Genomic DNA, 23684 nt, shown 5'->3' with positions numbered 1-23684 from the left:
TAACAAATACTTGGATGCCCCACCTGTTGTTACCACTTACCCGTTGTTGCTATAAAACACAGAGTCATGTGAAATCCTCTGACCTAATTAAACAAGATACCAATGACAAATTAACGAATGTATCCCGACAAAAGTGTGCTGATGAGTTACCTGCTTAATGCCAGAATCATATGCTAGAGACATCTCTAGCTTTTGCTAAAATAAAACACATCAAGCTACAACATAAATTGGATTTTGTTAAGAGTAGAAGAACCCAATATAATTAAATTATTGTGTTACCAAAATATAATTGCGTTGATGTGTTATAAATTTGTTGCGTGAATTTGGTTGGGCTTGGTCCTCAAAAGAATAATTTTCTCTAGAATATTGGTTATTACATACAGTACATGTTAGGGCCCTTGTAAGGAGGTATAAGGAGTAATATAGATTTATCTATTGAAACAATACCATAGGTTATTAGATGGGTTAGTAATATGATTTTTTTATGTACTCAATCCAAGACCCACAAATGAAGAAACCCATAAATGTTGTCCATTGTAATCCAACAAAAGGGGATAAGGTAGCATCATTCCTTCTACATAGCATGATTAAAGTGTAGCAATCGACAAAGCAAAAATAGTAGAAAATGAGCATAAGAAAAACTTAGCCGTTCTAAAAGGAAAAAAAAAATCAGCTAGATCAAACCATCAAAATATACGAAACTCAGCAAACCACCATGAGCATTGACACTACAATGCGATAAACAAAACCCACCAATCTTCCTTACAAACTCATGTCAAGAAACCTGGAATGAAGCATAAATCATGATAAAAGGAAAAGAAAAACTAAGGGAATAAGATCGGTAATAAAAAGAACAAATATGCAGTTTCCACATCATTGTTATTTCTCATACACTAAAGAAAAAAAAAAACTAATTCGTATTTAATTTTTTTTATTGTTCATATTTTCACACTCTCCCTGCGTATATAGCACAGGTTGTATATACTCGTGATTAAGATTAAATAATCATGATTTTAAACTTTCGATTGCGTCGGGCAATGTTAGGATTAATATTCTCACTATTCATCTTGTAAATGGGACACAATAAAACGAAGATACTTGCCGAAAACAAACAAACAAACGCAGAAGAATAGAATCGGAAGCAGTAGTGTAAATAACCAACTAACCTGGAATGGGTTGAAGTAGTGGCATTGGTGGTAGACACGTCGAGGAGAGAGAGCAAGAGGAGGGGTGAAATACTTTTGGTTCTATAATTTTAGTAGAGAGGTAACTTCCAAAAATTTTCCATCCTTTTGGCGATTTCCGATTGTCGAATTGCTTCAATTGGTTTAAAAAAGAAATGTTTGTAATTTGTGTATTGGTCAGCCTGTGCTATCCCACAAATAGAGATAGGTATACGGTCAAATTGTTTCAATTGATTTGAAAACGGAAATGTTTTTGTATATATGCCTTATACTTAAAACGTGAGTATAAATTATGTCTTAATTAATAGGATCCCACAAATTATGCCTTAATTAATGGATTCCACAAATTACGTTGTTTGGAAAGTTATCCCACATTTTAAGGAGTTAGCTAACATACGAAAAATTAAGAAAAGGGAGAGGAAGAGAGAATGGGTTATTCATGATTCTACCCATATAAGCCAACGGTCTAGATTTACGCAGAGGGATAAATCTGGAGCGTTGGTTGTCTTTTGGATTCAAACATAGCTCTGTTTTATTATATAGATTATCCAGAACACAGCTATTCTACAAATCCTTTGATTACAGTGAAGCGGATAATAGTACTTGTAGGTGTACCTCTCTCTACAACTCTTCCAGTACCCGTAGGTTCTATAATTAGTACTTTATATGGAATTGATTATTTTTGACATTTCTCATTGGGAGTGCGGTTATCAATTAGTACTTGTAGGCATACCTCTCTCTACAACTCTTCCAGTACCTGTAGGTTCTATAATTAGTACTTTATATGGAATTGATTATTTTTGACATTTTTCATTGGGAGTGCGGTTTTCAATTAGTACTTGTAGGTATACCTCTCTCTACAACTCTTCCAGTACTTGTAGGTTCTATAATTAGTACTTTATATGGAATTGATTATTTTCGACATTTTTCTTTGGAAATACGGTTATCAATTTGAAAAGTGTCAAAATCACTCCAAAACATAGATTACTTTTTTGAAACTACATAGTTAGATTACTCAATCTTTAGGAAACCACTTGTGAGCTGACCCAGCATATTGTCAAAAGAACACCTGTATATTGTAATACAGGCTTCGTATGGCCACTCACGTATACCCATAAGTTTCGGATACGTGTTCTACTTCCAGAACCTACATCACCCAATCAAGCAGCAACTTATGGGGATACGTGTGCAGGGCCAGATTACGCAAATCTGGGACTAATTTCTATAGTATCTTTCACGCCTTTGCCACGCTTACACGTGAGGTGACGCATTCCCAATGTAGCTGACAAGGAAAATCAAACCTAAACTCTTTAAAGAGAGGCAACCCTTAAGTCTTTAGGCTCATACCACCGGTTCAACGCTCCACACACCTACGGGGACACATGGGCTCTGCTGTCCATGGGAGGAAGTAGCCCCTACCTAGCCCTTGAACGACAACATTTTTTAGAGGAAGAAAAAACTCTTGTCATCCTTATTTGTAATTCTATAGAGCAGAAATTTAATTACGAGAGTCCTAGAAATAAAATTTAATTATGTCTCTTTAGAATAATATGATCAAAATAATAAGATCTTTGCATCGGTTCAAACAGATTTAAAAATGGAGCACTTAATTTTTTAATCATATTTTTTAATATATAAACAATCTAAAAAAAATTAAGTGCTCAATCTTCAATCCGTTTTAACCAATGCAAAGATCTTATTATTCAGGTCATATTATTCTAAAGAGTCATAATTAATTTTTGTCTCTAGGCCTCTCATAATTAAGTATCTATCTGCTCTTTATTTAGGACCCTGTGGAGCAGAAACTTAATTACGAGAGCTCTAGAGACAAAATTTAATTATGACCCTTTAAAATAATATGATCAGAATAATTAGATCTTTGCACTCGATCAAACGGATTGAAAATTGGAACACTTAATTTTTTTAGACTTAGTTAAATTTTGTCGATAAGACACTCATAATCACGTGTCTGCGCCATAGGATTGCAAAATAAAGAGAGCAAGTGCTTTTCTCCCAAAACGTTGCCGTTTTGAGGGGTGGGTAGGGGCTGCTGCCTCCCATGAACATCAGAGCCCCCGCGTCCCACGCGTACATACTTAACACATAAATTAATTTACATGCAGATGTGAACTATCCTCATGTGTAACAAATGTTGAAATAATAAAACTGAATTTGACAATAAGTTTTAACGATAAAAAAGAGTGCAAATAAAGGATACAAATTAAGAACATTCTTTGCAAAGAGAATGAATAAGTAAAGTTATGTGAAACTAAAGGATGCCTATGTCAAAAGACACGTCGAAATCTAATATAGTCTCAACATACATAATTTTTTTTTTGTACCCGTGTGTTTTACCCGTCAAATTAATCTACACATAGAGTTAGTTATAATTTTGAGATGTTTTTCTATTTATGAAGCCAACTAAAAATTGGAAAATTCATAAGACAGTCTTCTGAAAAGGAGATATAGATAAGGAAACATTAGTGTATGGGTAAATTAAGAGGCAATCAATGTTTGGAAGTCAAATTCCCGAGCATATATTACTGTATTCATTAGTTTCGGTTAATATACATGCAAAAATTCTTTTGTATACTGTTAAGGGAAGAATAATCAAACAGCTACGATCTTATCTTAAAGGTGACTGGATGGCTGTAGAGGTGCTCATGCTTGATTGGTAAACAAAAACCGTTTTGTTTTTATAATATAGATTATGATTGTGAAATATGGAGAATAACCTCCATGAACAACTTCCTAAAATCATATAATTAACGATTGGATAACATTTTTAAATTCATTCTAAAATCACTAATTCTTGTAGGTTCGAAAACCCACGTATGGCCATTTTCATGATTGGGAACTTGAGGCTCAGCCAACCAAGGCTTCGTGGGGCCTGCTCCCATTGGAATTTTGTTTTTGTAAACAAAAAAAGTGTTATTTTTTTGACTGTTTTTAATTTCCTAATAAATTGACAAATTAATTCCTTCAAAATCTTGTGTATGCATTTTGTTGTGCCTCTAGGATGAAAACCAAACATACACGAAACACACACAAACACACAGGATATACGTGGTTCTCTAAAATCAGATGCATCCACAAAGGAATCAGAGCAATCTCACTATGAATTGAGACAAGTTATACAAGTGGAGTTTTCTCCTAACTCACCACACTCTCTTTTTGGTGCTCACTGCATTCTCTTTGATTACATTGTTGCTAGCCTCTCAGATCTCACTCTCTGAGATTACAGATGGTTTGCCTGGCTCTCCACTCCTCACCTCTGCACATACACATTCATATATAGGGAAAGTGCGAGGGACGGAGCTAGGATTTTACTCTAGCAGTGACAAAATGTATACTAAAAAAATAAAAATATGCATTGCAATATGTGTTCAAACACTTTGTTCAACACTTCTTTTCTTAAAGAACGAGTCAATTATTTTCTTGACCATGATTACATAACGCATTAGTTTACACAAATCAATAAATTACTATATTTCTTTCATATAGTGCAGGGTAGTCCTATGGTACACACCCTTTATTAGGGGGTGTACCATGCGCACCATGATTTTAAACCATTGGATTTAAAAGTGAATAATCTGGACCATCCATTTATTAAATCAATTAATAAAATAAAAAAATGGCTTAGCAGGTAATAGGCTATTCTCTCTTTCTTACTCTCTCTCCCTCTCCCTCATTTGTAAAATACTACAAATTATATAACATAACCATAATTGTTATGACAACACAAAAAATTGGCATGCCACAATGTGTCGTATCAAAAGAACATTAGAATTGTGCATTCAATATACTTGATATAAAACCAATTTCTCTGTTGTAACTGAATGTACGGTTAACTTGCAACCGCGACACAACAATGACGATCAAAACCATTATTTCGTTATATTTGTTGATTAAATAATCCATGTAATTTTTTGGTTTGATAGGGTTTAGAAAGCCCTTTCATCGGCACCCGAATTCAATAATATAAGGATTTTTTTTGTCTGATTAAGGGTCTAATGATAAGCGATCAACTTCATTCTTGTATCTGGATACATTAAATTTTTTCAATTACGCAGTTGTCGATATCTAATTTTGGTGACAATGCTGAATATCGCATGACTTAATATTCTAACAATTATGATCGATCATTCTAAAATTATACTCACTAATGATGTTTAGTACGGTATTTTGTCGATTATAATTATCGTTAATTGAACATTCCGATTGAATTTTTTTCATACGACACGTTGTGAGTATGAAAATGTCAATTTATGGTATTGTCATAACAAATTTGGTTATATTACTAAATTTGCGGTATTATATTTTGCTAATTATAACTATCGTTAATTGAACATTCCGATTGAATTTTTTTATACGACACGTTGTGGGTATGAAAACGTCAATTTATGGTGTTGTCATAACAAATTTGGTTATATTACTAAATTTGTGGTAATTTGGTCTTGTTACGGAATATTTTAATCAATTTCCTTTGCTATGACAGTTGTAGGCATGAAAATGCCAAATTATGGTATTGTCATAACAATTATGGGTTGTTATATAATTTGTAGTATTTAAATATGTTTTCTTTTGATACGACGCGTTGTGGTAAAAAAATGACAATTTTAGATGTTGTCATAACAAATTTGGTTATTTTACTGAATTTGTGGTATTTTACACATGTATTTTGTTTGGGTATAACAATTGTTGATTCTGATACGACATATTTTGATTTTGTTACGGAATATCATACGTGTCAAAGAATTTTTGGTACGACTCATTGTGGTAAGATAATGCCAATTTATGATGTTGTTATAATATTTGTGGATAACATTATTTAATTTGTGATATTGTACACGTATATTTGGTTGGGAACAAGTATTATGGTTTCTGGTATAAATAATTATGGTTACATAATAACAATATTTTTTAACTATAGGTAACTTGCTAATGACCTGTTCAACAGGTAAATTTTAAAGTAGAAGTCGTAACTAGCATAAAAAATATGCATTAGAAAGCCAAAAATTATCATAATGAAAATCACAAATTGTCATAATTTAGTAATACGGTATACCCTGTGTACCATAACTTTGTCTTATAGTTCAAATATGTGAGAGCCCAAGAATGGGCAACAATTCCACATCGGCCATGAGATGAAAAGTAATATGGTACTATAAGTAAAGGTCAACCAGCTACTATTAACTTGAGGTTAACATTTTGAGTCACGTGATTAGGCTTAGGGTTAGCAGATGAGTTGAAAAAAATAAAAATATGCATTGCAATATGTGTTCAAACACTTTGTTCAACACTTCTTTTCTTAAAGAACAAGTCAATTTATTTTCTTGACCATGATTACATACCGCATTAGTTTACACAAATCAATAAATTACTATATTTCTTTCATATAGTGCAAATATGTGAGAGCCCAAGAATGGGCAACAATTCCACATCAGCCATGAGATGAAAAGTAACATGGTATATAAGTAGAGGTCGACCAACTACTATTAACTTGAGGTTAACCTTTTGAGTCATGTGATTAGGCTAAGGGTTAGCAGGTGAGCTGACGCGAGTTGTTACATCTATTGCTCAATAAGGGATTCAAAACATTCAATAATTTCTCTAACTTCAATTGAATATTCAAAAATTGAAGAAAATTGACCTTTCCCCAATGAAGTTTGAGAAATTCACACAAAATGCCTAACAATAAATGATTTTTTACACCGTGCTGAAATTGGAAATTTGGAAATCTGGAAGTCCACTAAACGAGAAATCCACTACTGCTGAGTCGTGCGCAGCGCCGACTATTTTGGTTAACTTGTTTAATTTTTTAGATTGAGCTATTTTATGTTAAAGTGTGGAGTTTTTTTTTTAATTAGACCTCATCCTTTATATTATTTCACTTTAGTACTATTTTGAGTCTCCTTTCTTTAAAAAAAAAATTTTAGAATTTAGAACTAGTATAGCATATAGCAAAAAAATAAGTAAAAAAATCTAACAATGACGAGTTTATATAAGTTGAGAATAATTTTATTTTTTAATATATAATAATTATATTTTTTTAAAATTCTTACTGTTGACAATCGCCTCTACCAGACCTCCTTCCTCCATTTTGGAAACAGCCATCGGTCAAGGCTTCAATCAAAGCTAATGGCTACACGAAGGTTGCCGACACTAGTGGCCAAGCGGCCAAGCCACTGCCGACACTAAGGGGAAATAATCCTCTACACACAATTGGGAGGACCAAGTCAACACATTTTGTATGGCAATTAAATGCGATATATTGTGAGAGAATGACATATTTTGTAAAGCGAAAATTCAAAAAATAAGTACTTAAAAAATATGAACCTTAGCGGAACGGAGCCAAAAAAGAGCGTAGCAGCATATGTTCATATTTTACCCTTTTTCATTTGGGTTTAATGTTTTCTAGAGTATTTGAGATAAAATTACTTTTGCCGGCAACAGAAACTATGGGTTTTCAGTAGGGGTGTGCAAAAAAATCGAGCCCCGACGGACCCGACCTGACTCGAAGGGTTTCGGGCGGGGCCCGAACATGTGGTTCGGTCGGGAACATTTTTCCAAAAAAATCAGTTTTCGGTTCGGGGTGCTGTTTTTCCTTACCTGACCCGACCAAAACGGCAATAAATTCATATAGTTTACTTTGGTTTTGGTCGGACCCGACCCGACCCGACCAAAAAATCGGGCACGCGGACAGTTACCCCCACTCCTTCAGTTCGGATTAGGAACCGAACCCGACCCGTCCGACCCGTGCATACCCCTAGTTTTCACTTGTCACTTTTCTACCACCATCATTACGGGTCCCTCCGTTCATTTATTGGTGATCTGAATCTTTTATCTGATTTGCAAAATTACAAATTTTAATAAATTAACTAATTTGGTTTTGTGTTGACTCCTCAAGGCAAGCCAACACGTGCCATTTCTACCAAGCCCACCACTCGTATCCCGTATACGTATACGGAAGTTAAGACATCAGTTATACTGTCGGAAACGTAATACCGAAACGGCCCCTCCTCATTCCAGCTCGAAAGTCGTAGTCAATAACGTCCTTGACGATCAAAGAAAAACGTCCAAGTGGCCCGTTTTCAAATCTCGTCGACCAATCCTGTCCCCCCGTATATATACGAGTATTCTTCTCGATTCTTCAACAAATACAGTTATACTTCGCACGCCAACATTGCTCCTTCTCTCTCTCTCTCTCTCTCTCTCCAGGTAAACGATCCGATCTTTGACCTTGTAACGAAATTCGATTCATTCATCGACAGAATGATTTCTCGAACAATTCTTTTCCGTAGAAAGGAAACGGCGCCATTTTTCGTTTTCAGTTTCTTTTCTTATGTGGGAGTTTGTTTATATAGCTGATTTGGTTGTTGCGTGGTGAGTTTACTGTAGCGTGATTCCTAGGGCTTAGAACGGGTTTCTGGATGATGAGACTTTTTTTTTTGTTTCGGTTTGGCTTGATCGTCGTGGTGAATTCGTGATCGCGATCACGTCTTAGTTGCCAAGTAGTATTTTTTTGTGTGTTGCTGAACATAATATATTAATATCCCTGTGATGATGAATTATCGCGGTAACTGGTGAAATTCGACGCAAAAATGCGAATCGATTTGCATGTTTTACGACATGGTTGTTTGTCTTCTTATCTCTTTGCTTAGTTTCTTTTCCCGCTCTCTTACAACTAGAACCGGGTGTAAGTGAATGAGGAGTTCATACTTTTTGGGATTTTGAGTTTGAAGCATACCATGCTAGAACCCCAAGGGGTTGGCGTGGTGGACTTGGGCGTTTGCTCCATCCTAAGGTCTCAGGTTCAAAATCTCTCATGTGCTATCGCCTCCTTTATGGCCAGTTCATACATGGCTTTGTTGTGGCTTTAATTGGACTTCCTCTGGGGGATGGTGGGATTGGACCTATGATTAGTTGAGGTGTGTGTAAGCTGGTCTAGGCATCTGAGTTAAAAAATCTATATACTACTATATATATATATACACCATGTCAGTTTTGTAGTACAAGGAAATGGCAAAAACAGACAAGTAAGAAATCTAATTTAATTCGATGAGATATAAATAAGTTTGTATTGTTACTTCTTTCTTTCTTTATCTGCTTAATTGCTTTTGAAATATTTTTTTTTTTTGGTAGTTTCTCAATGAGTGAAGGTAATGTAGGTCTGGTTAGATTCATCATGATGTATATGACCAGGATAAATAGGTTGTTCATGCACACGATCAAGTGCCAATAATTTCTCATGGATGCATCTTCTGATTTTATGGTTCCACAAAATGATAGCTGTACTAGGAAGGCAGTCTTATCTGATCATAATTAGAGCAGAAAAAAAAAGAGAAAAGAAAACACCGAAAGAGAATACTAATAACAAAAAATTGATTCTTTCAACCCCCACTGTTCGTTTACCAGATTTAGTGCATTATAAGTTTGCACTGACTTCCACTTTAGCTCATAAAATTGCCTATCTAAAGTTTAGGCGTGAAGAAAAAGGTAAAAAACAAGTCTACAACAAATTAATTTAGCATTCTAAGGTCCCAAGTCCAATTTCATTCCATGACTGAGTTTCTGCTAATCATCGAACTAAAAGTGGGAGGTTGGTTAGTAGTTTCTTTCAAATGATGTAATATTCAAACACAACTATCTTTTTTCATGCGTAGATCATCATTGATGGTATTGAATTACAGTATTTCTTCAAATCCATCTCAGGAGCGTGTCTGTTTCAAAAGAGGAATGCTAGTTTTCAGATATAGTCATATTCAATAGGGGAATCTGAGGGAAGTATTACAAACTCACCGATGATGGAAAAAATGGATGACCGCGTCTATTCTTCTATTTTCAAAGGCCAAGGCTCATATGGAATGGTTGGTGCTGTCCTTGTAGCCATAGCCGTGCCTTTTTTTCTGTCTGTGATACTTGTGGGGAAGAAAAAGGCGAAACAGAGAGGGGTTCCTGTACAGGTTGGTGGTGAGGCTGGTTTTGCAATGCGCAATTCTAGATTCGCCAAATTGGTTGAAGTTCCTTGGGAAGGAGCCACTACTGTGGCAGCTCTTTTTGAGCAGTCTTGTAAGAAGCATTCAAGGGAACGATTTCTTGGAACGAGAAAGCTAATTAGTAGGGACTTTGTTACTGCAAGTGATGGCAGGAAGTTTGAGAAGCTACACCTAGGAGAATATCAATGGGAGACATATGAGCAGGCCTTTGAACGCACTTGCAATTTTGCATCAGGAATTGTGAATTTAGGTCATGATGTGGATACTCGTGTTGCCATTTTCTCTGAGACTCGGGCGGAGTGGTTACTTGCCTTTCAGGTTACCTTGCCAATCATCTCCTCGTACAATTTCCACTTATATGTTTTACTGGGGAGGAGATGACACTCGTATTCATGTTTCAGGGTTGCTTCCGGCAGAACATTACGATAATTACAATTTATGCTTCTCTAGGCGAGGGTGCCCTGATCCACTCACTCAATGAGGTAGGAAGACAAATGTTCATGGAGCCATTCTTGAACCCATCCCCATTTCCTTGCTATTAGGAGAGAATTTAGACGGCTTGCTGGCAGATGCTATTGTACTTGCAATGTTATAATATTGACTTATTGCATAAATCCTGCAGACCCAAGTATCAACTGTGATTTGCGATTCTAAGCAATTGAAGAAGTTGGCTGCAATAAGCTCGAGCCTAGAAACTCTAAAGAACATCATTTATTTTGAAGATGATGACACTGGAGGGGACTTAAACTCATCTGGAAATCTGAGCACTTGGAAGGTTACTCCTTTTTCTGAGGTGGAAAAATCGGGGAAAAGAAGTCCTGTTCTTCCAAGACTACCTATCAAGAAGGATATTGCAGTTATCATGTATACAAGTGGTAGTACAGGTCTACCAAAGGTATGATCTAACTGTTAGTTCACGGTCTTTTTTAAATGTTGTGAGCATGTGTTGTCCCTTTGTTCTACCAATGCCAGAACTCTAGCGTATAATTTTATTGTGGTGATGCAGGGAGTTATGATGACCCACGGTAACCTTGTAGCCACTGCTGCTGCAGTTATGCCAGTGATTCCAAACCTGGGAAGCAATGATGTTTTCTTGGCATACTTGCCTCTGGCTCATGTTTTTGAATTGGAGGCTGAGGTACTATCATGCATGAACTTTTGTTTCGTGGGATGAATAGTGATTACTAATGCAATTGTTGAAACATTGTGGTCGTGCAGATTGTCATGACTGCTGCAGGTGTTGCCATTGGTTATGGTTCGGCAATGACATTAACAGACACTTCTAACAAAATCAAGAAGGGAACCAAGGGAGATGCATCTGCGTTAGGGCCCACACTTATGACTGCAGTTCCAGCAATTTTAGATCGTGTTCGAGATGGAGTTTCAAAGAAGGTTTGAGCAGGAATGACAATTTATTCTTTCATCTTTAATAGTTACTGCATTACTTTGGTGCATTTTCCTGTATTGGATATATATGATGATGAATTAGCTCTCCTTTTTTTTTTTGTTATAATCGCAGGTTGAGGAAAAGGGAGGTTTTGCTAAGAAACTTTTCAGTTTTGGATACAAGCGTCAGCTGGCTGCTATAGAAGGCAGCTGGCTTGGAGCCTGGGGAGTAGAGAGATTACTCTGGGATGTCATCATTTTCAAAAAGATACGTTCTGTACTTGGGGGGAACATCCGGATGATGCTTTGTGGTGGAGCTCCTCTATCCGGTGATACACAACGATTTATCAACATCTGCATGGGGTAACTGTTCTGCCATAAATTGATACAAATCCAATAGAATAACCCATTTTCCTGAATCGCCTTCCCGGTAGTAGGAACAAAATGTGCTACGCTGACACTTCTGGAAGTTTCTTCACTTCTTGTATGAGTCATGAGATTGAATCATTTGTTGGTCCTCTCTCCTAATATAGTTAGTTTGTTGATCAAGATGAAACGCTTGAGACAGATAACTTTGAGGATCATTTTGTGAGCCTTAACTTTAGTCAAGCTATTAGGAGCTCAGTCTAACGGAATCCTATCTCCTGTATTCTTTTGTTGTCTGAATTTCTGATGTCATGCCAGGACAATGTGTTGTACCATATGCCATTATGAGGAGGTCTTGGAGTCTAAGAACAGTGTTAAAGAAGTTAGTCACTCTTCTGTGATAGTTGAAGTCACCAGGGTAGAAAAAAGATGTCGACTAAGTTGTATGGTTTAGTTCGTAAACAAACTGCAGAATCTCCATTTATAAAGAGACAGGTGAAGATGCATCATGCCTATATGCAAAGAGTCGGGAGTTGTAATTTTGTGGTGCTGCAGAAGGTTTTGCATGATATCTGGATTTCCTCGGTAGGTTAAGAAGTTGGAACATTGTGGTGCTACAGAGGATTTTGCATGATGTCTTGGATTTCCTCGGTTTTGTCCAACATGGTGATGTCAGATGATGTTTGTTTTTAAACCTTTGCTGGCTGGTCACATTATTTTCAGAGTGAATCTTGAACACTAGGAATTGATGGCTCAAAGGTAAACTAGTTGATTGTCTTCTTGTGGATAATTACAAGTGATGGTTGGAATGCTGGAGATTGAAGTGAAGGACCATCATACTTAAGTTTGATTCTCACTATCGTGGTGTAAAACATGGCTAACAGTAAGATCTCTAGTTGGACTTGAAAAAAGATGCATAAAAAAGAAAAGGGGAATAACTAGAAACGTAAGGAGGGACACCTAAGGAACAAACAAGCATTTTCAGGGCATGCATTACCCTTGTCACACTACTAAGTTACCAGTAGTCCCAAAGCTCAAGCTGTTAGGAAATGAGACTAATAATGCATATCAAGCTATTCAAGATCTGAGTCTTATGTTTTTTTCTGTATAGCTTGCTAATATACATAAACACATACAAGTGTTCTATTTAGTTTAGGGACACATGCATTTATTGTTTTTTTGACTGTGCATTTATTGTTGGTTTTGTGGTGCATGATATTTACTCAGGGCTCCTATTGGTCAAGGATATGGCCTCACAGAAACGTGTGCTGGAGCTGCTTTTAGCGAGGCGGATGACACTTCAGTTGGGCGTGTTGGTCCGCCACTTCCTTGTTGCTACATCAAGGTACTTCATGTTCTGTCGGTCAGAAAGGATGCATTTTTTAGGATAGAAAACTACAATCTTTTCCTCGATTTAGGGTTTATGTCAATTGGAGTTTGTACCGTTGTCAAAAAACTGAATATCAAGAGTAGGTAACTCCTGGAAATGAAAGTTTAATGCAGTACGCTAGTAACGCTAGTGGTAGTTATGTGGACTAGTCATTGATAGAGGTGAAGTATTGGAAACCTGGTTACAAGAGCACAAGTGTACACTGTACTCTGATTTCTGCGACCATTATCGTGTCGTCATACGTTTTAAAGGGCTGCTTACTAATCACGCAAAAACTAGCATGTGTCTATTGGATAAGATTCTCAATTCACACCTACTTTCATGGTTGGCTAGTCACAAGTACTGTAATGTGACAGTCCTCATAGAGACGATAGCCATTGTATGTATCTGCTTGTATATCTTGTCAGCCTTTCTAATACCACAATGGCAGCATGTTATGGTTGAATCATTGTAATAATAATGCTTCATAATTTACTGAGGGAGAATCGAGAGAAAGGAGAGGGGTGTGGATACGTGTATATGTGTTTTCCATACGTGTATATGTGTTTTCCATAACAATTGAACCCGTAAGTTGGCAGTGTGCCATGAATCATCACCATGAAACTTTTGATACACACTGTAACTATTTGTTTAAAGCACTCGTAAAAAAAAACTGTATTTTAGATTTCAGGTCCTATGTGTTCCCATGTCAAGTTCCATCCACATCCACATGTAACATTATCGCATACGCTTATAGTCTTGCTCGCGGTTTTAAAGGTCTTTCTTAAAATCCTGGATAGGAAGTACAAGAATTTGACCTTACTCCCCAGCCTATTATGGCTATCCCTTCAAACCTCCGCAGAACAACCTTTTAAAAAGATACATTTCACTTCATTGCAGCTTGTTTCTTGGGAAGAAGGTGGGTACACGACATCTGACACCCCAATGCCTCGAGGAGAGGTTGTAGTAGGAGGCGCTACTGTCACTGCTGGGTACTTCAACAATGAAGCAAAAACAAAAGAGGTGTTCAAGGTAAGTACTTCAGACTGCAGACGCCATGACTGCAATCTTGAAACTGCATGCCTCTAATCCTCTTTTTGAATACAGGTTGATGAGAAGGGCATGCACTGGTTCTATACTGGTGACATTGGACGATTTCACCCTGATGGATGCCTTGAAGTTATTGACAGAAAGAAGGATATAGTCAAACTTCAACATGGAGAGTACGTCTCCCTTGGCAAGGTGTGCAAACAATTGCCCCCAATTAACTGTCGATTTACCTTATCTTTCGTTTTTATTCGATTGGTTGTTTGCGGTTTTCGGCCCTGTGCTTTATGCCTTTATCATGCTTTACTGTAGGTTGAAGCAGCTTTGATGACAAACAACTATGTAGACAATATCATGGTATATGTAGATCCTTTCCACAACTTCTGTGTAGCTCTAGTCGTCCCCATAAAGCAGGCCCTTGAGAAATGGGCCAAAGAATCTGGCATCAGTTACGAAGGTTTTCCCGATTTGTGTAACAAAGTGGAAGCTGTAAAAGAGATCCAGCAATCTCTTTCGAAGGTTTGTTTCCTTTTACGTTTGACGGCTGATATTTCGTAGCAATATTATAGTAGCCAAGTTTACATATCAACTGTCAGTGGATTCATAAAATTAGAAGTGTTGTCGTTACTACTTATGTTTTGACTTCTTTTTTTTTTGACCAACCAGAAAATGCAGACTTATGTTTGGACTTTGGAGTACAAGTCCAGACATCTAATATTTTATCTTAAAGACCAATGGGGTAAATTTTTTTTTTCTTTCCCCGGGATTGAGTTTTAGAAAAGATGAAGAAACAAATTCATATAGATGACCCCAATTATTGAGGCCTAAGGCTCAATTTGGTTGGTTGGGGTTCTCCATAAAACAGGATGCCTGTCATTTATTACTAAAATTAGTACATCATTACAACCATTTCGTCACTAATACCTCTTATTGTTATGTATACATTCCGTCTTTTTTTTCTTCGACTTGTCGAGCTTTTTTGAACTACACAACTTATTGAACTTGATTATCCCACGGTGAATCTACGTTTCCATTTCTGCTTCTGCAATATACCTTTATGCATCCGTAACCTGTGTGCCTCTATGCATTGCCATAACAGTTTACTCTTTTTATTGGATTACTAAAACAGGTATACTTGGAAAGGGGGCTTGTTAGGAATTTTACGGCTCAAAATACTAATAGCTACTAAATTTTATTCGTATAATTAGATGTCAAAGATTGACCTTGTTATGAGTTTTGAGCACTTTATTCATGTGTATGGTAATATGCAGGTGGGGAAAGATGCAAAACTAGAAAAGTTTGAAATTCCATCAAAGATCAAGTTGATGCCGGACCCCTGGACACCCGAGTCGGGATTGGTTACTGCTGCCCTCAAATTGAAGAGGGAACAACTGAAGGCCAAGTTCAAAGATGAGTTGCAGAAACTATACGAGTGAAGCGCTTTTCATCAATTACACAGTCGCCCCTGTTATGCCTTCTTTCTGATTATGTATATTGTCATGGTTTTTAAACACATTGAAACTCCATCACTGATTATCGCCATGTTTCCTCAAGTTTTTTTGGGTTGATCTGCTATTGTTTTCATATTAAGTGGTCTTTTTTTTTTTGTATAGAGAATTAACTAGTTACAAGCGAGAATTGATGGGCTTAATGCAATTTCTAATCAAAGAAAAAAAAATGCAATTTCCAATCAAAGAAAAAAAAATGCAATATTTTCCGCTTGTGAAGTTGTGATGAATAGAGACATCAGTGCATCTGTTGCTTCTACCAGGTGTTTGAGATCATTATTGTTGGTTTTGTTTCTGGTTTGCGTTTTGGGACAAACACAAACATCACATTGTTGAACTAAGCACCACTAATATATTCACTGCATGGTGAAAACTCGTTCAGATGTTGTCACAAGGCTTCAACGATGTTTCCCCCCCTAAAATCAATATTAAGACAACTCTATTGGCATTTTCCGCTCATAAAACAAGACTGCCATTGAATATTGATGCTCAATGACAAAAAGGGGGAATAAACCAATTCCTAGAAACTAAGACATAAAGCGCAGAGGCCTTGACAGATCTGGAGTGAGAGTGTTTGGATCCATTAAGGCTGAAAGGGTGAAGGATTCTATGGATACCTTTAGGCTTTGATCGGATCAAGGATTCGTGGAGGGATTCATTGAGTAACAAGAGTGGGAAATGTACCTTCAGTGTGTTTTGAGAACGAACTTGCGTTTTCTTTTCCGTCAGACAAATCCTTGACCAAACACTGCCTTACAAAAACTGTAATTTCTTTCTTTCCAATGTACTAAATAATGACTGCCCAAGGAATCTTTCTCACTCTATTCTGGAATTCTTTTGCTACTGAACTTACCAAGTATCCATATCATTTCTTCACTCTTACCGAGACTGAGAAACAATGCATAGACCTGAAACGGAACACCAGGTGGCCATGGAATAAGGACAGACAAAGAGAAGGTGTGTCTAATAGCCCATCTTTAGCTTTCAAATAAACTGGGCATATCTGATTGTAGTTTTCAGAAGCTTAGAGTAATTATATTTATGATCTGTGCCACTCAATACAAGCACAGCCCTCACTCGAACCCTTCTTAATATGTGGCCATTTTGTCAAAAATTAAAATGAAATCCCTGCCTTGCATAACAAATGTTTTTGTCTTTCTGAAGCGCTTATCAGGATGAATAAAATGGCATGGTGAGAGCATATACTCCAAAAGGTCTCAATCCCAGACCACAAAAATTCATCAACTGAGCAACAACTAAATAGCAGTAATAGATATGTAAAGAGGAGGCAAATATGAATGAAGGAGGCAAGAGTTCGCAAACAAATCAGCTGATTCAGGCACGTCCGTATCAGAGCAAGTTATCAGGAAAGTAGTAGAGCAGTGATTTCCAAACAAAATCAAACTTTAGTAATGTTGGACAGATTTCGGTCCATACAAAGCTGATCATTACCATGTTCCTCTCATCTCCTAAAAACCGTAGACCCCATCTGCTAGTAAGTACAATGGCTTCCACAAACAAGTACCAACACATTTGCTTGGTTTCACTATTCACTTTGGGTCAAGCCACATCTCGCTCTCCACAAGATGCATCTGTTTATGGAAGCAGAGCAATGGATGGCTCATTATGGACTTGCATATGAGGATGCCACAGAAGGGGAGACATGATTCAAGATATTCAAGGGCAATGTGGAATATATAGAATCTTCCCAGAAAGTTGTGAAGAGACTTTAGAAATTAGCCGCCAATCAATTTGCAGATCTTATGATTGAAGAGCTCAAACTACTTCAACCCAAACTTCGTGCTAAGACTTAGGAGGAGACTACCTATACAGATATCCCCCATGTCCTACCAATATCAGATAATTCTTGCAGATAAGTTATAGGAGTAACAATCTCAAGAGAATGAGGATTACATGCATCCAGGAATTGATAAGGGACGAAATTCCAAACACCCTTGTAAAGATGCTCTCACTATTCGATGACCAACTAGGGTACTGACCCCATAAAAGAATGGAAGGAAATAAAGAACTAGAAAATATAACAGGGACATATGTTGTGTACTTGCATGAAAAGTGTATCAGTTTTTCCAACAGTGTGGCCAAACAGAAGAAGGGCTAAACCAGAAGCAAATTTTCACTGTTCTAGGCATATAGCAAGCTTTGTGAATCTTATTATAGCAAGCTTTGTGAATCTTATTATAAATGTTTAACTGAAAGAGAATTCAGGTAAATTACTTGTCATTTTGTGCAACCACATCCACTGAAAGGGAAGAATGGAGGAGCTTCTAAGCACGTATTACTTGAAATTTCATTGCTAATATGTGTGTGTAAGAATGGGATTTGACAATTTCCTATTCATCTTCTGCCGTGGTCAGCTTGGGCATGACTGCCTTGCTACCTCTTTGGATTAAGAAATGAAAACCCAGAAGCAAGAACTAAAGAAAGAATTAACATACTAGTTCTCTTCTGAAGAAGTAGGGCTCAATGAAACAGGAACTGCCGGTAACGAAGGCCTCAGGAGAAGATACAAACTGGGACCCAAGAATGGAATCAATGACACAGGAACCAACCAAGAGCCTTTGTCATACCTGCAAAAGAACAAATACGTGAAAGATGATTCTTCACAAATCCCCAATGAGATCTTAATTTGCAAAAAGAAAAAAGAAAAAAAGAAGCAGCATAACATGTACTTGTCACTAAAAGCTTACCATTTCCGAGCAGTCATATCATTGTAAACCCAAAAAGGAGCAAAAGTAGCTAGCAGGGTAAAATCAATGCAGGTGGCGTGGATCTGCAGCATAGGAAATGGCTCAGTAGTAAGTACCAAGTTAGACCAAAGGACATGATCAGATAAGTGTAAGCATCAGAGGTGCACGCACACATCAAATGAACTGAACTCGCAAGGGATTTACAGTTTCAAGTAATAGTCCCATCTAAATGAAAGTTTATTATACTCATTCAACATAAACCAAAACACATCACATAACTATCCGCTAAACTTGCTGGAACTTCCTCGTTTACCCATGTGCTTCATCGCAAGAGAGCAAGGTTTCTCTCCATGTATATTGTAATTTTTGGGACCTATGGTCTCGAAGAAGGGTCACGTCAGTTGAAAATCAGTGATATCCTTAAAATGTCAAGAATTTTGCTAGGGCAGTATGTGAGGGATATACAATAAAGATCTAGAAGGCACACTTTTAAGGGTGTTTGAGAGCCTACTTTTTGGCTTTTTAGCTTTTTGAATTATGGTCAGAATGTATTTTTGAATCTGGTAGAGTGTTTGGATGATATATGCAGAATGCATTTTACAACTGGAGTAGTGTTTGGGATATATGTAATGAAAATGAATTATGAGTTGATTTTTTACTATGTTGCCCTTGGTTCTTTATTATTCTGTATTGTAATGTGTATAAATAATGTTCGTATTTTTAATATTATAGTGTGAAATAATGTTCGGTTCTTCCACTTAACAAATACTTATATCCCATATTTAAAAGTCTCCATGTTTTTTTTTTTGCTAATTAGGAAGAATGATTAAAAATATTACCCATGGTATTCTTTTCTTTTTATTTATTTATTTATTTTTGGGCAAATTTTTGTAGTCATCCCTCTAGTTTTACGGTTGTCTCAATTTCGTCCCTCTAGTTTCAATTGTCTCAGTTTCGTCCCTGTAGTTTGTTTTACGTTCCAAATTGGTAAAATCGTTAACACCGTTAATGAAACTAATGGAAAAAATTTGATTAAAAAATTAAGTGCTCTAATTTTCAATCTGGTTGAACAGGTGCGAAGATCTTATTTTTCTGATCATTTAATCTTAGATGGTTATAATGGATTTTTGGCTCTAAGGCCTTTCAATGAACACCCTAAGAAAGCCCTGAAACTAAATAAGGAGTCTTCGGGTGCTCATTGAAAGGCCTTAGAGCCAAAAATTCATTACGACCATCTAGGATAAAAATGTTCAAAAAAATAAGATCTTCGCACCGGTTCAACTGGATTGAAAATTGGAGTACTTAATTTTTTAATAATATTTTTTCCGTTAGTTTCATTAACGGTGTTAACGATTTTACCAATTTGGAACGTAAAACAAACTACATGGACGAAATTGAGACAATTGAAACTAGAGGGATGAAATTGAGACGATCGTAAAATTAGAGAGACGACTACGAAAATTTGCCCTTTATTTTTTGCTATAGGCTGTGAATGATATGATTAAAGTATGCGTTAACACTGGGGCATGTTTAAACTTATATGAGGATTACAACCGGGTATGTGGAAAAGGATTAAAACAATACATTAGGATTTTCCCATAACAACGGAGGGTAATATGGTCATTTTATACACCATGTGGGAGAATGAGAAAATCCAAGAATGCAAAAGTACCTCTCAGCCTCTTTCTCACTTCTGCCCTCTAAACTAAAAAACTGATAACTCATTCTCCAAAAATGTGTTCTCAAATGGACCATCCAAACACCCATAATGTGAAAAGTGGAAAAGCAAAAGGCAAAAAATGGGTTGCCAAACACTTAAAATCTAGACACTAAACTGACACAGGTTGTCCAACCATTGAGCACAAGTGCTGCACAACTAGAGATGATATCCAATGGTAGGATTATATGGTATACTTGCATGAACAACCATAATCCTTCACAAAATCGATGTCATAAAAAGTATCTTGACCATGCACATGCTCCCTTAGAGACGCACACATGAAGGATAGAAGCACTTACAAATTTGCTCTCCTTAAAGTACTGGAAAAACTCCTTCCAGTCTTCCCCATTTGCTAAACCTGCATAAATAATAAGTCCAAGTCCAGCAGCAAGTGATACCTGGTGCACAGTTGGTAAAGTTTCCAAGTAATTAAATTTGCTGATCAGACGAAATGTATATGCCTATCTTAGATTGGATGAAACAGGACAAAGGCTTGGTAAAACAATAGGACGAAGAACAACTTCAAATATGCAATCTAGAGTTTGTCCAGAAGCTATTTCAAGTATAACCCCCACTGTGTGAGAGCAACTGAAAGAATCCTCATAAGTCATAATGGGGAAGTGCTAATTTTGACAGAGTAAAACTATTTCTTACCCCAGCAGTTAACTTCGATTCCAGAAAATTTAGAGGCCATCTGCTGAGTTCAGTTTCTTCAATAGGCGGAGGTGGTGGTCTCCAAAGAACAAAGTAAGGAAGAAGAGCATATGCACCGCCAAAGCATGAAAGTATGAGGAATGGCCAGACCGGAATTTTACTTTTTGAGCTGTAGAATCAACGATTTCTTCAATAAAATTTCTTAAAACTCCTCAGTATTCAGAAAATGGGAACATAAAAATGTAGGTATAACAGATCGCTATCCGCCATCGCCCTAGTAACTGCAACTGCTATGTACATCATGCAACCCGACACTTGGGCCATTTTGGAAGTTTGATGTACAAAAAGATGGGGGCAGGGGGGGTGGGGAACACCCCCGATTGGTAAAGAATAAGAAGAAGGAAAGTTCCTAGGACAAATCTACCAAACAAAAATGATAGGGACATATTTTTTGTTTTACAACCCTTATGACTCACCCTATTAGAAAGACATTCAAGTATTGAGGAAAATGCAAACCCAAAAGCTGTAATGGTGTGTGGCTTCGCTACATGCTCTCTCCAAAATTTACTCTATGTAGCTCGCTAAATCAAATATAATAAATTCTTGTAAAACAACAAAGTTTACTAATGTAAACATCCTTAAACAGAGAAACTAACTTCAAGCAGTACAGCATGCGCGAAGGGGAAGGGGAAGGGGAGGCTGGGGGCATGATTTAAACAAAGGAAAGATTGGGAAACGATTGTACCTTCTAGATGTCGGAAGCAGCAACATACTATAAGCTAAAGGCCACAAACCCATGATGTACCACAGTGAAACAAGCACTTCATTCATTCGGAAACCATCATCCCCCTTCAAATTCAGAAGCTTTCTCAAGAAATATTCATCCCTTGACTGTAAATATCCAAAAGTCAATCCAGTATGAGTCTTGAGGTTATAGCCACTTAACAGAATTGTAACAAAATCTGAACAAGGAACTTTTCATTTAGCCTTGAGTGCGCCCAAATACACCTACATGTATAGATACCGAAATTTTGTTACAAGAGGCTGTTTGCTACCGAACTTTCCAAAGGTTGCTCACTAAAAGTGTTCTTCTAGGTTATACTTGTAGTTGTCACATGGTTTTTATGTAAATACTACCTATTTAAGAGATTCTGTGAGCACCATAAAGCGTGCACAAAGAGTGATTCACTGTTACGAAACTGCAAGCTAACCACATAGCCGGTCAACTGGCACCTTCTTACCACAAGTCTAGGTTTTCGGGAGCAAAAGTGTACAACTGTTCACAAACAAAAAAACATTTTTTCCCATAATGTATCACCAAGATCCCTTTGTGTTAAACCATCAGCAACCAGAACGTAAAAGACAAAATAATGTAACCAATAGACAAACACCATTGAGAATCAAAATAGAACTGATAATTAGTGAAGAAATGCAAACAAACCAAAACCCATGTCAAATGAACCAAGAAACAGAAAAAAAAAGAAATAATAATAATAATAACAAAATGATTACCGGGGTCTGGTTGGGGGTGAGGTTAAAGATATAGTACATGAGTCCAGCCCACAGCAAGAAAAGCAAAAACGATGTCGTCCAGTCCCCACCCTCCCCACCAGGATTACTACTCCCATTGCCAACAACCTCACTCTCCAAAGAGGCTTCTTTATCCACAACTGGGTCTTGTGAATTTTCAGTGTTGATAGAACTCCGACATGTTTGCAACACACCCTTTTTGTGGAAATTGGAGATAGTGATTCTCTGACTGTCAAGTCCAAGAAACCTTGAAGGAATTGAGGTTTTCCAATTTGGGTTTTGGGTTGGGATTCTGACTTCAGTGCTAATTTTTAGCGGGAAGGAAAAGTTGCAGGAGATGAGGCTCGTGTTGGCTAACATGTTCTTCTTTCTTGAATGGGAATAGAAATATACACCGAGAGGATAAAGGTGCAGAGTGTGCATCTCTGTCTCTCCCTCCCGGAATTGTCTTCTGTATTGGAGAATCTCCACCCCAATTCTCTGTTCTTCATTTTTTTTGTTATCATAAAATCCCATTTCTCTGTTAATGATAAATATCGGGATTTTACAATCCCATGTCATATTTTTGAAAAATGACAATGTCAATCCTTTTTAATGTCAAAATTTTAGAGCATTTAGAAGGTCATATTTTTTATACATGGTACAAGTCATATATATGCAATTAAACTTTTTAACATTAACAGAAAAGAGAGCGATTTTGATACTCTACTTTTAGCTAATGACATTTCACTTTTAATTTTATTTTCTCACATGATTAAAACACAAAATGAAGTATTAATAGCTAAAACTGGAGTGCCGAAATCAATTTTCTAACAGAAATTGTTTTGACATTATTATTTGTTGATAAATCAAACTAGATGAGGAATTGGGATTGGTGGAACATCACACATGTTTCTTCTTTTATTTATAGTCCGGTATTTGTTCCCTTTGGATTCTTTCACTTAGAGGATGATATTAACTAGTCCCGCTCTGCCTAATTGAACTCCCTTCTCATCCAAACGATAAAATATAAGTAATTTCTATTCTTTTATCTCACCCTAATCAAACATAGGTACAACTAATTTATTTCTAAGGACCTTGGGACCGTGCAGCGCTCCCTAGCGCACTGCAAGTTGCAGTACTTGATTCTGTCCATCCGTCTCGACAGTCAATAATTTAAATTTTAAAAATACTTTTTCGACAAATTTTTTTTTCTAAAATTTGGACCATTCAA

At 36.8% G+C, this 23684-nt stretch overlaps 2 protein-coding genes across 6 annotated transcripts; one reads left to right on the top strand and one right to left on the bottom strand.

The window, feature by feature from the left end:
- The first annotated feature begins 8297 nt into the window (after nt 1-8297).
- Nucleotides 8298-15935, top strand: LOC131328785 (long chain acyl-CoA synthetase 8). Of its 3 annotated transcripts, none has more exons than XR_009200508.1 (12): nt 8298-8405; nt 9900-10501; nt 10585-10665; nt 10806-11078; nt 11190-11321; nt 11402-11575; nt 11703-11932; nt 13163-13280; nt 14205-14336; nt 14412-14546; nt 14664-14966; nt 15048-15666. XR_009200508.1 is itself a non-coding variant. In XM_058361686.1 (12 exons), exons 2-12 carry the CDS (start codon nt 9989-9991, stop codon nt 15785-15787), a joined length of 2160 nt encoding a protein of 719 aa, XP_058217669.1. In that variant the 5' UTR covers nt 8298-8405; nt 9900-9988; the 3' UTR covers nt 15788-15935. The 3 variants fall into 3 exon arrangements, 2 of the variants coding, with proteins under 2 accessions (XP_058217669.1, XP_058217668.1); XM_058361686.1 differs by having other exon boundaries at nt 14664-14870; nt 15623-15935; XM_058361685.1 differs by lacking the exon at nt 8298-8405 and adding an exon at nt 8547-8570 and having other exon boundaries at nt 14664-14870; nt 15623-15935.
- Nucleotides 15625-22982, bottom strand: LOC131328786 (uncharacterized). 3 transcript variants are annotated; one of them, XM_058361687.1, is made up of 7 exons: nt 22454-22981; nt 21687-21832; nt 20942-21110; nt 20587-20685; nt 18568-18650; nt 18316-18447; nt 15625-16767 (listed from the first exon to the last, which is right to left on the bottom strand). In XM_058361687.1, coding segments are annotated over exons 1-7 (1071 nt in total). In that variant the 5' UTR covers nt 22895-22981; the 3' UTR covers nt 15625-16766. The 3 variants fall into 3 exon arrangements, with proteins under 3 accessions (XP_058217670.1, XP_058217672.1, XP_058217671.1); XM_058361689.1 differs by lacking the exon at nt 15625-16767 and adding an exon at nt 17179-17706 and having other exon boundaries at nt 22454-22982; XM_058361688.1 differs by lacking the exon at nt 15625-16767 and adding an exon at nt 17179-17451.
- Nucleotides 22983-23684: the final 702 nt, after the last annotated feature.

This window comes from Rhododendron vialii, chromosome 6a (assembly GCF_030253575.1).
Source record: "Rhododendron vialii isolate Sample 1 chromosome 6a, ASM3025357v1".
Classification (NCBI taxonomy): Eukaryota; Viridiplantae; Streptophyta; class Magnoliopsida; order Ericales; family Ericaceae; genus Rhododendron; species Rhododendron vialii.
Note: the sequence above shows the minus strand (reverse complement) of the source record. Positions and strands in the feature narration are given on the sequence as shown.

Coding starts and splice junctions, on each gene's coding strand:
- LOC131328785 (XM_058361686.1), top strand. CDS start 9,989: ATGATGGAAAAAATGGATGACCGCGTCTATTCTTCTATTTTCAAAGGC. Junction 11,079..11,189: donor GTAGTACAGGTCTACCAAAG/GTATGATCTAAC, acceptor GTGGTGATGCAG/GGAGTTATGATGACCCACGG. Junction 11,933..13,162: donor TTTATCAACATCTGCATGGG/GTAACTGTTCTG, acceptor ATATTTACTCAG/GGCTCCTATTGGTCAAGGAT.
- LOC131328786 (XM_058361689.1), bottom strand. CDS start 22,894: ATGCACACTCTGCACCTTTATCCTCTCGGTGTATATTTCTATTCCCAT. Junction 21,111..21,686: donor CTGCTTCCGACATCTAGAAG/GTACAATCGTTT, acceptor TTGATTCTACAG/CTCAAAAAGTAAAATTCCGG. Junction 20,686..20,941: donor AATCGAAGTTAACTGCTGGG/GTAAGAAATAGT, acceptor ACTGTGCACCAG/GTATCACTTGCTGCTGGACT.